The sequence below is a fragment of the Fusarium pseudograminearum genome, chromosome 1 (assembly GCF_000303195.2).
Source record: "Fusarium pseudograminearum CS3096 chromosome 1, whole genome shotgun sequence".
Taxonomy (NCBI): domain Eukaryota; kingdom Fungi; phylum Ascomycota; class Sordariomycetes; order Hypocreales; family Nectriaceae; genus Fusarium; species Fusarium pseudograminearum.
In genome coordinates, this window is record NC_031951.1 from 1136130 (window position 1) to 1151259 (window position 15130).

The window sequence follows — 15130 nt, forward strand, 5'->3', positions numbered from 1 at the left end:
GACTCTGAAGTCCTGACTCACACTGGTGTACTCCACAATACCATTCGACATACCTAAAGGAAGACAGGAGAAAAAATGAGTTGCTATCTTCTCCGTTAGAAGCGATCAGGATGTGTGAGGCGTGCTATCGAAATTGTAGCCATGGGTTTGAATCCAGGTCTTCAACCCAAATTTGAGCTCATTCTTTCATCAGTAGAGGCGTGGTGGCGGAGTGGTCTAACGCGATAGACTAGAAATCTATTCTCCTCGGAGGCGTCTGTTCGAATCAGGCCCACGTCGACTTGACAGAAGTCGGACTCTTCAAGAGTTCATTCCTTTTTTGCCAAATTATTCGATCACAGAGGTACCTACTTGTCAACCTACATCAGGAAGGTATTATTCGAAAGGGAGACTATGGCAGATCCACTGACCAAGGTTAACTGCATTTGGTGGTTAGCACAGCTTTAAAGACAATATCAACTTTCGTTTCCCGCATCAAGAGTTATACAAAGCAGGGCACAGAGGCTAACTGCATATGAGACGCTCAAATTCAGACACATATTTCATATTATTGTAAAAGCAGAGGTATCTAAATTCTGAATACTTTTTAGCCCAAAGCCTGGTATTAATAACTATCACAAATCCCAAATTCATTCCCAGCGACCCTACTCCTGTCCAAAGTCCCACAACTTGACAAACAAGTTATCATGCTCATCAGCACCCTCATTAGCGAAAAAGACCTTCTTTGGGATGTGGAATTCAGTAACAGGAGCCTTCTTGATCTCCTTTGCAATCTCGGCCTCGAGAAGCTGTCAGGGTAGTTAGCATCATTGTACGAGAGAATGGTCAATGGCGTGAACCGGCAAAAACTTACAGTGGCATATGAGTGATCAAGGAAATCTTCAATGTTATAAGACTGCTTGGTGAACTGCTCCGAAATGATCTTGGAGATTGTGGCAACATTAGGATGGTAATGCGACTGCAGCTGGACAAGCTCCCACAAACAACTGTCGATTGCTTCCGTGTGCATAGGGTCTGCCTCATTGGAAAGGAATGGGTCTTTGGCGCCTTGCTCCTCAATGTGCTTCTTGACCTCTGGGTCTTGGATCTCTCGGTGGATCATGAACGTGCATGTTGGGTGACGCTTAAGCAAGTTGTAGATCCAGGGGGTGACAAAAACAATAGCTCCAGGAGGAGCATTCAGTGACAGACGAGCAAGACGCTTAATGAAACTGGCTACTAGTGCCGCAGGAAGATGTGTAGAGCCAAGGAAGGTGTCGAGAAGACGGAAGAACCGAGATCGATGCTTGGAGTGGAGGATATCGCGATCCAGGAGAGAGTAAAGTTTGGCGTAGAATGAAGGGTAGTCAAGGTTGCGCTCCGAGATCAAGTAGAACACACCAGAAAGGGCCAGGAGAGAGGTCGAACCACCTGCATCGTAGCAGTCTGTCAAGAAATCAGAGAGAAGCTCAGGCTTTGTGAACCAAGGCGCAATCACTGTTGTGAAAATGTCGAGAATTTGCTTTCGTTGCCGCTGCTCTTTTTTATCCATGAGGGTCATCAGAGCAAGCCATGCCTCCTGGCCTTGCTTCTTGTGCTGGTTGACATTGCGAAGGTTGTGGGTCTTCTTCTTGGGTTTGGGAACATAAAAGTCCTCAAGCTGCTCGGCAGACTCAGGGACACCATCGAGAGCTGACAGCAGTGCAAAGCACCGGTCAAAAAGCCCTGGTGAAGGGTCACTTTCTTGCTCCTTCACGATATGCTTGACAGCATCCAATGTGTAGTAACGGATATCATCAAACTGCTCCACATATTCCTCGACAAAAGCCTTCATCACCTCTGTGTTCTCACTCTCAATCAGGGAAAGCACGATATCTCTGAGGAAGCTTCGAGGGAAAATGTAATCATCCTTTTCGTTGAAAGATGCGCCCTCAGCCTTGAGTGTTCTCATACACAAGGTTAGGGCCGTAGGTGCTAGCTCTTCATCCCTGAGGATAGTAACTAGAGTCTTCTTGAGCTCTCCAAACTGCTTCCTGAGCCAGCCCACAACAACCTGGTCTTTCTCTGAGAGACTCTTCTTGGTGGCCAGGGAGCCTTGCGCAAGTAACCGTAAGAAAATTCGGCACAGGGCGACAGTGGCCAGCATGCTTTCTGAGTCGCCATCCTTGAAACCATTGGCAGTAGTGAGAAGAACGGTAATGTCGTTATAGTTTTTCCGCGACTCCAGGATGCCTTGCTCCATCAAGAGAATTTTGGCGTTGGGATCTTCGGATTCATCGCTTGATACTGATGAGCGTCGACGCTTGGTGGGTTCCTCTTGGACAGAGGACCTCTTGCGCTTGGAGCGCTCAGAAACTATTTTTGACATGTTCAAATTTGAGATTTTGATTCAAAATGAGATCTTCGAAGTTGCCCTGTGAGTAAGAAGAGGGGGTAGTATCGCGATAAGCCGAAAACCTACAACCAAAGTAGATTATTTGAGACGATTAATGGTCAAAGAATTGATACTTCACTCATCTAAGTTATGAAAAGGGAAATCTTCAAAATCTTTAGACGTTGAAATTTTGACCAATCAACTCTAAGCAACCGCCACACGGCAAAATCCCGGCGCTCCAGATCTTCTCGATCAATCAAGGTCACGTGTTTTTGATCGTTGCCGAGCTAGCGCGATAAAACCTCAACCTCACTTCCAGCTCTCCGATCAACGACAAGCCCCCGATACCCCCATCACGAACTATCCCACAATGGCGTCACGCTTGGCACGAAGCGCCGTCGGTATGTCGAGAAACCTCAAATTCCTCGATTCGAAGCCAATTCGACCCCAATTGGCGAGCCTTTGACCCCTACTGACACCCGATACGTAGGCGCTCCCCTCCTCCGACCCGTCCTCGCCCGCCGAGCTGCCCCTGCCTTCTCCGTTGCCGCTGCGCGATACAACAGCAATGTTCCCGCCGAGGACCCCAAGAAGAAGGCTCAGAGCATCATCGACGCTCTCCCCGGCAACAGCCTCCTCAGCAAGAGCGCCATCCTCAGCTCCGCCGCCGCTCTGTCCGTCTACGCCATCTCTAGCGAGTACTACGTCATGAACGAGGAGACCATCATCGCCATCTCCCTTCTTTCCGTCTGGGGTGCTCTGATCAAGTACGGTGGCCCTGCCTACAAGGAGTGGGCTGAGGCGCAGAACAACAAGATCAAGAACATCCTCAACAGCGCCCGCGCCGACCACACCGAGGCTGTCAAGGGCCGTATTGAGGACGTTAAGCAGATGGGCAGCGTTGTTGAGATCACCAAGAACCTGTTCCAGGTCTCCAAGGTAAATTTTAAGTGAAGGTTGGATATAAAAAAAGGGCTATGACTGATTACGGTCGTTTTTGTAGGAGACTGCCAAGCTCGAGTCCGAGGCTTTCGAGCTCGAGCAAAAGACTGCTCTGGCTGCTGAGGCCAAGGCCGTCCTTGAGTCCTGGGTCCGATACGAGGGCCAGGTTAAGCAACGCCAGCAGAAGGAGCTCGCTCAGTCCATTATCGCCAAGGTCCAGAAGGAGCTCGAGAACCCCAAGGTCCTTCAGCAGATCCTCCAGCAGAGCGTCGCTGACGTCGAGAGTACGTGCCACCGATCGAGGTCAAAACCACTGACATGACTAACACAATTTTACAGAGATCGTTGCCTCCAAGGCCCAATAGATAATTACACGCCGCTAGAGTCTCGATCACCGGATTCCACGGTTTTTCTTTGTACCCCCCTTGTGTCATAACAACACCTGTGCATTAGCCGAATAAATCAAGACCCTAGTTACTTCACTGCAGGATAGCTTTTGTCTGTGAGATTTTCGAGATTTCGAGATTTGGGTCCATTGTGTTCAAATGGGTTTATCGGAGCTGTAAATTGCTCGTCGGGAAAGGTCGGGATCTCCGACATCGCCCATTCTCGGCGGATCGCAAAATAACAAAAAACACATCTTCAACACAACGACGTCAGTTTTCATGTTCAAATGACTGGAGTGATTATTGCATGCCGTCACTCAATGAAACGGCTTATATATGCCTTGAGTTATACCAGCGACCAACTTTTTGCTTGCTGAATTTTTCGATATCCCTGCATGTCAATCATGGTTTATCTTATTTAGACTTGTGTCTGATAGAAAATTCTCATGCATTTGTTTGTGCACGAATGAAATAATCGTACATTTGAATCAACTGAAAATCAACGCCTTCCCTCCCCAGAGCATCTGTTCCATTGCTCCACTAACCCATTACCCAAGACAGTCTCCATCTATAAACTAATAGGAATTGGTGATTGTGGAATACAACAAGAGTGAGTACTCAGAAAACATTAAAAGTCAATATTAGTAAAGGGGTCTTGATTCTTCCCATTTCTTCACCTCGGGCGTGACCTTGGACGCATCCGGAGAGTCTGTATGCAAACCGGGACCAAGAGATACCCGACCACCTCTTCGCCTTCTCGCCCCTTCGCCAGCGACAGGGCCAATCCATTCCCAAGCACGGCCGACCTCGCCGCTTCTCCCTTCACGCTGGCTGGTTCGAACATTGCTGTTTTGCTCAACTACAGCTCGGACTCGTTGCCAGATGCGTTCTCGTTCTGACAAAGAGTGGATATTTCGAAGAACATCATCTCTCAAGTTTGGCAAAAACAGCCAAGGATCGTCGATACCCTCTTCGCCAAGCTCCTTCTGGTTGGCAAGTCTTTCGAGGACGATGTCGACCAGAGCAGGAACCTGAGCCTTTGTAGCTACATGCTTCCGGTAACGGGCCCGCATGTAGAAGATACCCAAGACGGCGGAGATTAAAAGTCCAATTGTGAGTCGATATCTTGCCAGGCTGAGTCGGAGCGACCGCTTGAGCGCGCAGGTGAGCGGAAGGCGAGCGAGAGACGTGGACGATAGCTGTCGATTTGGAAGATCGGAGGAATCGGACGATCTGTAGGGTCGACAGTGGATCTGGTTAGTTATGGTCAGAAACAGTTGAAGCAAATAAAAGGTTGTCGCCAGGTTTGTGGAGTGTTCAAGTAGAAATGACTTACGGCTCTGTCCCGATGATTTCAACCTCCTCCCTAGTCGCAACCTCGCCAATAGCCTCAGCCCAAAGCTCATCGAATTCCTCCTCGGTAAGTCTCTGAGAGCGCTTGCGGCTGACAGTCTCCTTAAGTTCGTGTTCGGCAATGGCAGGGGAGTCTTGCTTTTGACCATCCTCGGTAATAAGCTCTCCGCACTCATACTGGGCTCGTCGTTCTCTGAGTTCTTCGATGGCCTTGTCGGCTACAGCCTTGACGCGTCTTGCCTTCTCGCCATCTGGCTCACATGTGGGTGGGACAGGAACCAGACCACCAAGAGACAAAGGATGGGGCTTGAGGAGGAAGCCATGCTCACAGCGAACTGAGTAGTCTCCGTAGCAGTAGGCGTGGGAAGGACAAGGTTCGCACTGAGGCTCGACGAAAGGCAAAAGAGCGTCTGGAATAGGGACATCCGGTGAGATAAGCGATTTTGCCTGTCCACCGACCTCGCAGTAACCCACGGCTATCTTCTCCTGTCGATACCAGGCAAGATATGCGCCGAAAAGAGACAGGAAAAGGACCAGGAGAGGAGCCTTGAAACCACCTTTTCGTGAAACTTGGCTCACAGGTTTACGTGACTCAACAGCCATCTCACCTCGGCTTGCGGCTTCCTCGAGCTCCAGTTGTTCGTTGGGCGTAAATTCCTCACCAGCCTCAACAATGTCCGGGGTTGGTTGACGGTATACAGGGGTCTGAGGTTCGTGAACCTGCTGGTAGTCGTCATTGTACATGCTTGTTCGAAGTCGTGATGATGACTTGGCACTCCTGATAGAATCCCTATCAGCTGTGCGGCGGCGGTTGGTGGGTGTTTTGTGCTGAGCCGGTGAACTTCCACTTTGGAAAGGATTGTCGTATGTGAAAACACTTTCTTCGTGGTCGGGTAATATGGTTTCTTCCTCTTCCTCTTCCTCTTCCTCTTCCTCTTCCTCTTCTTCTTCTTCTTCTTCTTCTTCCTCCTCCTCTTCAGATGGTTCTTGCTTAATCTGTGGCGTTATCTCTCTTCGGGGCTGGCGTACGGAGCGAGGCGCCTCATAATAATCGGGCTCGTCAGTATGCGAAAGCGCGCGGCTCACTGATCGGGTGCTACGCTTTGTGGGGCTTCGAGGCGCAGGAGTCGCGAGAACATCATGCTCAGTCTTAATGCGGCTTGATGTCTTGCGGGGAGACTTTGATCGCTTCTTGATTGTTGAGGGAGGGGCCAGATCATAATCGTCCCAAGTGCCGTTATCTTCAGCACTGCCAGCGTTGACGATGCCCATGCTGGACCTTTTAGCGCGCGCACGCTGGGCTCGAAGCTTGGGGGCGAGAGGCAGAACATGTTGCTCTACTAGCTGAACAAGTTGGGACTTTTTTGCTGTAGCGGGATACTCGACGTTGTGTGTAACAAGAATTGATCGAAGGCGAGGTACGGTGACAGATCGCGGGTCAAAACCGTCTTCGAGATAATCATCGATATCAGCCATGGTGTCTGACTTGGCTTAACGGGAAGGAGGATAAGCTTAGAAAGTAAAGAGCATGGATGAGGATGGTAAAGTTTAATGATATGTAGGCCGCAGCTTAGGAGACCGTCCACGTTTTGTAGGTCCGATCTTCAAACCTGAGGTGGGAAGGGTTTCAAAAGAACAACAAAGGAGTGCAGGCAACCACTCTTGAGTCTGCTATGCCGGCTGAGAAGGTTGTCGCCACAAAGGATACAATGAAATGTCCTTTTTCACAAAGAGACTGAAAAATAGGCAGAAAAACTGCAGTGGTGGGGTGATGGATCGTGAAAGAACTGGTGGTCGCTGGATTGACAAGCGAATTGTTGATGACGGGCGCGGGTGAGACCCTTGACGCAATGACAATTGATAGCGCGGTTGTCTGTGGCAACTCAAATCAGGTTCGCGACCTCCCTGTTCACTTGACCCGCTCGAGATGTCGTTGGATCAGTGCACCGCCACATACATGCGCCACACTATGCCACTTGGGTCGTCGAGCTATCGAACGTTTGAGGGACGATTTGTTGAAAGAGATATGGAGCTTCAGGTCATGTCTTTTGCTGGATTGTAAGTCGTGCTGTGATTGTCGCAACTCAATTCTTCGGAAATAGCAAATATCGCTGCCAAGGAACAATGCTGGCTCGTCGATCCGCCCTGGCCAAGCCAGGCTTTGTCTGTCGAACATGTGCTCGTCAATATCAGTATCAACTTCGGCGGGCTTCAACTTCCACACAGGACAATATTTATGATGTCGTATGTGTTGGTGGCGGACCAGCAGGTCTGAGTCTTCTTACTGCACTTCGTAAGTTCTTGAACCCCAGTTAAATGGCGTCTTTAACACTACTAGGTGCCAATCCTATAACTGCCGGTCTTCGAGTTGCCCTTATTGAAGCTCAGGATCTCTCCAAGATCTCCTCGTTCTCACTCCCCCCGACCCAATTCTCCAACAGATGCAGCTCTCTCACCCCTGCTTCAGCTCAGTATCTCGACAAGATTGGCGCATGGCGACATTTGCAACGTGACCGGGTTCAGGACTACCAGGAGATGCAAGTATGGGATGGAGTCACTGGTGCCCGAATCGAGTTCGACTGGCCACCCAGCACGACTGGAGATAAAACAATCGCCTACATGACAGAGAATCTCAACTTGGCATCCGGACTACTCAAAAGATTGCATGAACTTGGTGGAGTGGACATTTTCGATAAGACCAAGGTCGAGGGCATCGACCTAGGCAAGGAAACCGAGGACTTGGACTTGAGCGAATGGCCGGTTGTACAGCTCTCGAACGGCCAATCGCTGGCAGCACGTCTTCTTGTTGGAGCAGACGGAGCGAACAGCCCTGTACGTACCTTTGCCGGTATCAACAGCCGTGGCTGGGACTACGGTAGACATGGTGTTGTTGCAACTCTGGAGCTTGAAGGCGAGGGCTGGGGTGGTCAGTTCAACAAAATTGCCTATCAACGATTCTTGCCTACTGGACCTGTTGCGATGTTGCCCATGCCTGGCAAATATGCTACATTGGTATGGTCGACTACCCCCGAGAAGGCCGCCCTTCTCAAGAGCCTCAGCCCCAAAAACTTCATTGCCATGGTTAATGCTGCTTTCCGGCTGAGCCCTGTCGATATCGGCTTTATGCACACTCAGCAAGACAGCCAGGCAGAAGAGCTGTCATGGCGCTTACAGCACACAAGCTTTGATGCAGAGGCTCTTCCACAGACTGTCGTTGGTGTGCAGGAGGGCAGCATCGCATCTTTCCCCCTGAAGCTGCGACATGCCGACACATATACCGGCGAACGTGTTGCCCTTGTTGGCGATGCAGCTCATACCATTCATCCATTGGCAGGCCAAGGCTTGAACCAAGGTCAAGGAGATGCTCAGAGTCTGGTCAAGACCATTGAGTTTGCTGTCTCCCACGGCCAGGATCTCGGTGCCCAACTATCTCTCGAGTCCTACAACAGCGAGCGCTATGCAGCCAACCACATCATCCTCAATGTCTGTGATAAGCTTCATAAGCTTTACTCTATCGAGAGTGGCCCCCTAGTGCCGCTACGTTCGGTTGGTCTAAGAGCTGTCAATGCACTGGGGCCCCTGAAGAGCTTTTTCATGGAGCAGGCCTCTGGTACCGGCACCAAAATACTGTAAAGTTACACATGTATACTCTTATCTTGTAACATTAGATCTGTACATAATCACACTGGGCGAATTCGGAGCCAAAAATGGAACTTAAGATGATTCATTGCTAAATTTCAACAAGCATCACCTCTGCATAGCTTCTCGCTCGAGCACACGACGTTTGTGGGAGTATTTACCGTGGTCTCCCTATCAGCTATGATTACAAACAAAAGGAACCCATTCTAATCTTCTTTCTTTTCCACAATGCTTTACCTATCGACCTCACCTGTGAAATATTAGCACGGTATACTGCAAATTTCGCAAGAGAATAACTTACCGAACACCAGATCCATAGTACCAATGACCGCCACAGCATCAGCCAACAAGTGACCCTTGGAAACGTGATCAAACCCACCCAAGTGAGCGAAACCGGGAGCACGAATGTGGCATCGGTAAGGTCGCTCACTGCCGTCGGAAACGACGTAAACACCCATCTCACCCTTGGGGGCCTCGATAGCGGAGTAAGTCTCACCAGGAGGGACAGCGTAACCCTTGGTGTAGAGAAGGAAGTGGTGGATAAGGGCCTCCATGTTCTCCTTCATGGCGGCTCGTGGGGGAGGAGAAACCTTGTAGTCCTCGACACGGACGGGACCAGCGGGCATTTTGTTGAGACACTGGTGAATAATGCGGAGAGATTGGCGGAACTCCTCCATTCGGCAGAGGTATCGGTCGTAGCAGTCACCGTTGGTTCCAACAGGAACATCAAACTCGACCTGGTCATAGGCGTCGTAAGGCTGGTTCTTGCGAACGTCGAAGGGAACTCCAGAACCTCGGAGCATGACACCAGTGAAGGAAAGGTTCAGAGCCTCGGCAGCAGGAACAACACCAACACCCCTCAATCGCTCGATCCAGATACGGTTATCGGTCAACATCTCCTCGGTCTCGTCGATTCGGTCGCCGAACTGGGTAGCCCACTGGTAGATGTCGTCGAGAAGTCCAACGGGGATATCCTGGTGAACACCACCGGGTCGGACGTAGGCGGCGTGGAGACGGGCACCGGAAACACGCTCGTAGAATTCCTACACTTGTCAGTCATCGCTATTGTCCAATTGACCAACGTTCACCTACCATAAGCTTCTCACGCTCCTCGAAACCCCACAGGAAAGGTGTCAAAGCACCAACATCCATAGCGTGTGAAAGAACGGACATCAGATGGTTGAGAATACGAGTGATCTCGCCAAACAGAGTTCGAATCCACTTGGCTCGCTCAGGAATCTCGACATTGAGCAGCTTCTCAACGGCCAGAGAGAAACACTGCTCGTTGGTCATCATGGAAACATAGTCGAGCCGGTCAAAGTAAGGCAGGGCCTGGAGATATGTCTTGTACTCGATCAACTTCTCGGTACCTCGGTGGAGCAGACCGACGTGGGGGTCGGCTCGGACGATTTCTTCACCATTGAGCTCGAGAATCAGACGCAACACACCGTGGGCGGCGGGATGTTGGGGACCGAAGTTGACAGTGTAGTGTCGAACCTTTCGGTCTGAAACTGAGTTCTCGCGCGACTTTCGGGTTCCGGGGGTATGGGGCTTGGACAGGCCGTAGGAGTCCTGGGCGGAGGAGAAATCTTCGTCAACGGGCACAAGTCTGGTACCAACGGTCTCGACAGGAGCGGCGTTCCTTCGCAGGCAAGTCGTCGAAAAAGGGCGAGCGGCGAATGTTGCTGGCCGCATGCACAGGCTCTTGACGCCTCGGCTGGCGAGTCGGAGAGTGGCCATTGTGTAGTGTGAGCAGAGAGGGAGCGGCCGTAAGTGCGACAAGGTATGTAGAGTCTCCCAAGAGGGCCTCTGGCTCGAGGTCAATGGCAAGTTGATGGAGGGGAATTCGCCTTCGTGATAGTGGCCGTCATCTCCCGCGGTCCGGGGATCGTTGAAACCTGGGAGCTTTGCTCTTGGTAGTGGGTCGGACTATTATTGTTGCGCCCAAGAGAGCCAATCAAAGCTCGACCATTACTCGTTGATTTTTATACTATCGAGTGGCATATCGTTACAATTGCATCACGTAAATCTGCCCAGAAGTGCCGATGATAGTGAAATGTCTACGAATTCAAAAATGAAAACAGTTTTTTTTTATATGGCTTCACTAATTGTATTTTTCTGTCAATTGCAATGTCATTTAATGTCTCGTCTTTGCGAATCTTGACTTTCAACAATATTGGATGCATTCATTCCATTCCTAAGTCCAAGTCGTCATCCATCCTCAAATTCGAGACTATAAAATCCTAAATTGCCACGAACTAAGCTCTTCTTCAGCTAATAAATGTAATTGAAATCCATTGTCTTGATTGTATATGCATGTGAAGAAACCATTGGTTCTTTCTGAACAAAATTATAGGCCACGGCTAACTCTCATTCACATTTATATACACGTGTGTATCGTCCATTGCACATAAATCAGAACGGTTCTTTGTATTTCCAGTAACAATAGGAATACAGAGCACTAGTGGAATTGTACACCTCAAGGTCTATTTACATCGTGACTCATAAATGTATTGGATGTCAAGTCTCAGAACCAATAGGTGTCATCTCACTCGGTCACAATCGCCCTCAGATGGGTTGCATAAACCGATACTGCTCTGGTACTTGATAGAAATATTAGATCAACCTTGGTGAGAGGTGCCTACCTACCTATATAGGAGAGCACTAATACTTTCGTCTGGTCTTTTTCTAGTCCTTGTTTCTTGCGAGCCATCCATATCTCTATCTTGATTCGTTCTCATGCTCCAAGTCGCTTCTCAGAAATCCGAACTGAATTTCATCCAGGATCTCACCATTCTTGAAAATAGCACCTCGTCTTGCGCCTTCATGTGTGAATCCCATCTTCTTCAATATAGCCAAGCCCGTAACATTCCCTTCTTTAACCACAGCCTCAATTCTGTTCAACTCGGGCCACGTCTTGAAGCACCACCGTATGAATGCCTTTGCAGCCTCTGGCATATATCCTTTGCCCCAAGCCGGCTCAGCCAGCCAGTAGCCTATCTCCCACGTACGAAAGTACATATCGTTTTTAGGCACTGCGCCTATGGCTCCGATAAAGAGGGGCTCCGTTGATGGGTTCCCGGTCGTGTTGGGTTTGAGAAAGAGGCCGTTGTGATACGGATAAGATGTGCCGTCTGGCTTACAGCCCATGTTGGCAAGGAAGTTTTGAGCATCTGAAAGAGTATACGGTGATGGGAATGTGTTGCGCAAGTTGGCGGCGATGGCTTTATTGTTGGCTGCACTCGCCAGGACAGGTGCATCTGACATATGATATCGTCGTATGATGATACGTTCGGTTTCCACAAGTATAGTGCCCGGCTCTTCGCTGGGTGGTGATGGCGAGGTTAACTTGGTGGGTTCAGCCATAATGAGTGTTGTTTCCTGTTGACGATCTGTAGAGTGTGTAGTAGACGTGAGAAATATATGCTCGCGGAGTCCAGCGTAGGATTTGAAAGTTACTTGGGTGATTTGGTGACTCACGACTGGCAAGGTGAGTCTTCATACGAGTACCTACACAATGCGTGACAAAAGTTCCTCGACGCAACTGGTATGGTTTGATAAGCGGTTTCACAGCTTACTACTTTGCTTATTGGGGGGCCGATTCCATGAGAACTGAGTACTAATTCACTGAGGCGGAAAAAGCTGGGAGGCAGACATGAGAATACAGCAATCTAATGCAACGCACGTCCTGGCTTATTAAGTTGAGTTGTATTTATTATGTTAACCATTATTGTATACTAGCTTAAAATGCAGCCGAAACTGGAACAAGGTGTAGTTATCATCCATGATACTACCAGTAGCCAGTTGGTCGCCGCCAACCTGGGTACCCAACCGCAGTCATGATCGACCAAGCTCAACTAGAGCTATAGCCTGGTCACTCGCGGATAACCAAATCATCATCCGCCGTCCAGTTTGTAAGGAAGTCAAGTGGCGCAAAGCATAGTATACTCGCGGTACCACTGAAGTCTGTATTAGCTTCTTGGTTTCGTCTTCCCTGCGTTAATCCCCGCCATGCTGACCTCTACCAGTGCCCTCGATAATGCCGATTTCTATATTTCTTCTTCTCCCTCACTGCCTGACTGCAGGAGCATTAAGGTATACATTTCGACCGTAGTGGTCATTGTTTTTTGCAAACGCCTCGGCCACACTGCATAGTGTAGGCCATTATGAACAAAGGGGAAGTAAGGGTAAAGACAATGCCTCGCCATCCTATCCCAACCCATTGGGAAACAAAAAAACGCCTTGAACGCAAAAAGCCGAAAATGAACTTTTAATGAACCCCTCGCCATGCCTAAGATGCAACAAATGACAGCCCGCTTTATTGGCAAACAGTGCTTTTTTTTAAAGAAAGGGAAACGTATGATCACAAGACCATGCTGGGTGAATGACAAAAGAAAAATGGCTGTAGCCGTGAATTGATGAGGATAGATCGAAAGGCACATCCGGAGTACCAGAAGTTGATTAGCTTCTCCGAGCGATATTGACACCTGGATTGACGAATGCTCTATGTGCGATGTCGCAGAACCGGCGAACCACGTTTGTTGTACCTCCTGACACTTGTGACTCGTCGTAGATAAACTTGGATGCAACTGCAAGCTTATTCTTGGGGTCAGTCTCGTCAACGTGCTGGGAAGCGTTGTTGCTATACGTAGAATCGAAGTGGGGTGAAAGTTCCCGAACAACAGCAATAGAGTAGAGGACATCGCGGTTCTCGCGACCATCGAGCAGGTAGCGCATTCTCGCAAGCATCTCCTCCCTCATCTTGACTGCAGGCTGGCCAGTAGGATCGTCACGCTTTCGTACAAACTCAGCCAGGCTGTACCAGAAATCGAATTGTCGTGCGCGAGGATTGCCGGGATCATGCTGAGGTGAACAAAGAGGGTTATGGTCCAGATATTCTCCACAAAGCAGTGCGTCAACAACTCGAACGCGGTTTTTGGCCTCCTTGGCATCGTTTTCAGCTGGCAGACCCGCATGAGCGACAACAGGAGTGTTGGTGGGGATTTCGTAGACTGATTGTGCAAGCTCCCATACTAGGCGCGTCTCAAGAATGCCCGAATAAGCCATTTGCGAATGATCGTTGACCCGGACAGCCTCCAGGGTTTTGAGAAAGTGTCCTAGTAGGTCCACCAAGCGAGGGTTTTGAGGAAGTGACATCTTTCCATTCTCCGTAAAAAAGTACCACGTCGATTCGAAGAAAGAACCAAGCCCAGGTGCGTACATCTCGTGGTAGACCTTGTTGATTTCCTTGAGCATTTCCTCAGTATGATGACCAGCTTGGGGCGGCGGAACATGGCCCAAGAGTTTGATAATCTCATCGATACTCATTTTGTTGGCTGTCAAAAACACGCGTAAGCAGATGTTCTCAATAGCAGCGCAGCAAACGACGAACAAGGGTAAAATCAATAATAAGGGGCGCCACCTCTTAAGTTTTGGTTGTCAGCAAGAGGCCTTTGCTCAACCGCTCTGGAGCTTTCGGGATTGTGAAGGGCTGGGTCGATTGCGGCGGCCGAGTACTCGTATGTTGGCTCAGACTTGACGGGAGGAGAGGCTACGTTGGAAAAGCTGGAATCGTAGCTAAGCGAGTTGAGAGATGGGTTGGGGCTTGCAGTTGTTGCGTGAGCTGTAGCGTACGAGCTGGGAAGCATCGACGGCTGGCTTCCGTATGAGTTTGTAGGTCGAGCGGTGAGGACAGGGTTGGGCGCTATAGAAGAAGGAACACTCGAAGGCACGGAGCTTGGGATTGTAGGAGGAGTCCTCTGGCTAGGCGCCGGTTGGATGTTAGAAGGCTGACCGCCCGCTTGCTGCCGAAAGATAGGGTCGTAACCCAAACACTCGCGCTTTGACTTCTTGCAGTTATTGCAAGTCGGGTGTGTCTCGTCGCACTAAAAGAAGATGTTAGAGCTATGTTGGGCGGGGTACTTTGTATCTCCACTAGAAGAAATAGGCCAAGAATGGGAAGGGGGGTTGTGTAGTGCAGTGCAGATGTGAGGTGCACCGTAGGCGCGACCAATAGTAAGCTTAATTGAGCTCTCAGAACTCCGAGAAACTTCAAGCTTTAAGCCTGGTTCATTTGCTGAGGCGACAGGCAAATTTGTACGCATGTGGTTGCAGATACAGAGAGGCATTACGAGGGAAATCAGGAGCTGCGCAGCACTACGTGAACCTGAGTCTTGCTCGCTTCGCTTGTAGCTTCTGCCAAACGAGAAATCTGCAGAAAGCCGCAAACATGATACACCATGTCGATCTTGGCGAACTGCTTCCAGCTCTCTAGCTTTGGCGCGTACTTGCAGTCCCTTTCTCCCCACGCTTGTCCTCTCACAGCATCGTTTTCCATTGTGTACGTTGAAACCACAAGCCGCACGAGGGACGAAGAGTACGGAATCTCGGCTTACCTTGATTCGGCGTTTTCTGCAAGTCAGACAACCTGTCTTTGTCCGACGTTTGATCTCCTACA

General features: G+C 49.7%; 8 protein-coding genes across 8 annotated transcripts, besides 1 other annotated feature; 2 read left to right on the forward strand and 6 right to left on the reverse strand.

Moving 5' to 3' along the window:
• Positions 1–644: 644 nt before the first annotated feature.
• FPSE_00033 (uncharacterized protein) lies at positions 645–2347 on the reverse strand (the record flags this gene model as incomplete). The annotated part of the gene is made up of 2 exons (XM_009253153.1): positions 645–788; positions 854–2347. The coding sequence occupies 2 exons, from the start codon at positions 2345–2347 to the stop codon at positions 645–647; spliced, it is 1638 nt and encodes a 545-aa protein (XP_009251428.1).
• Positions 2348–2723: 376 nt separating this feature from the next.
• On the forward strand, positions 2724–3660 carry FPSE_00034 (uncharacterized protein; the record flags this gene model as incomplete). Its single annotated transcript, XM_009253154.1, has 4 exons — positions 2724–2754; positions 2844–3292; positions 3357–3579; positions 3635–3660. The coding sequence occupies 4 exons, from the start codon at positions 2724–2726 to the stop codon at positions 3658–3660; spliced, it is 729 nt and encodes a 242-aa protein (XP_009251429.1).
• A 662-nt stretch (positions 3661–4322) lies between these two features.
• Positions 4323–6510, reverse strand: FPSE_00035 (uncharacterized protein; the record flags this gene model as incomplete). The annotated part of the gene is made up of 2 exons (XM_009253155.1): positions 4323–4914; positions 5018–6510. 2 exons carry the CDS (start codon positions 6508–6510, stop codon positions 4323–4325), a joined length of 2085 nt encoding a protein of 694 aa, XP_009251430.1.
• Positions 5938–6012: a microsatellite.
• A 648-nt stretch (positions 6511–7158) lies between the features above and the next one.
• FPSE_00036 (uncharacterized protein) lies at positions 7159–8667 on the forward strand (the record flags this gene model as incomplete). Its single annotated transcript, XM_009253156.1, has 2 exons — positions 7159–7327; positions 7373–8667. 2 exons carry the CDS (start codon positions 7159–7161, stop codon positions 8665–8667), a joined length of 1464 nt encoding a protein of 487 aa, XP_009251431.1.
• A 239-nt stretch (positions 8668–8906) lies between these two features.
• FPSE_00037 (uncharacterized protein) lies at positions 8907–10413 on the reverse strand (the record flags this gene model as incomplete). The annotated part of the gene is made up of 3 exons (XM_009253157.1): positions 8907–8923; positions 8975–9716; positions 9766–10413. 3 exons carry the CDS (start codon positions 10411–10413, stop codon positions 8907–8909), a joined length of 1407 nt encoding a protein of 468 aa, XP_009251432.1.
• Positions 10414–11394: 981 nt separating this feature from the next.
• Positions 11395–12039, reverse strand: FPSE_00038 (uncharacterized protein; the record flags this gene model as incomplete). Its single annotated transcript, XM_009253158.1, has 1 exon — positions 11395–12039. One exon carries the CDS (start codon positions 12037–12039, stop codon positions 11395–11397), a length of 645 nt encoding a protein of 214 aa, XP_009251433.1.
• A 1095-nt stretch (positions 12040–13134) lies between these two features.
• On the reverse strand, positions 13135–14001 carry FPSE_00039 (uncharacterized protein; the record flags this gene model as incomplete). The annotated part of the gene is made up of 1 exon (XM_009253159.1): positions 13135–14001. The coding sequence occupies one exon, from the start codon at positions 13999–14001 to the stop codon at positions 13135–13137; it is 867 nt and encodes a 288-aa protein (XP_009251434.1).
• A 74-nt stretch (positions 14002–14075) lies between these two features.
• FPSE_00040 (uncharacterized protein) lies at positions 14076–15010 on the reverse strand (the record flags this gene model as incomplete). Its single annotated transcript, XM_009253160.1, has 2 exons — positions 14076–14558; positions 14840–15010. The coding sequence occupies 2 exons, from the start codon at positions 15008–15010 to the stop codon at positions 14076–14078; spliced, it is 654 nt and encodes a 217-aa protein (XP_009251435.1).
• Between the last annotated feature and the right edge of the window lie 120 nt (positions 15011–15130).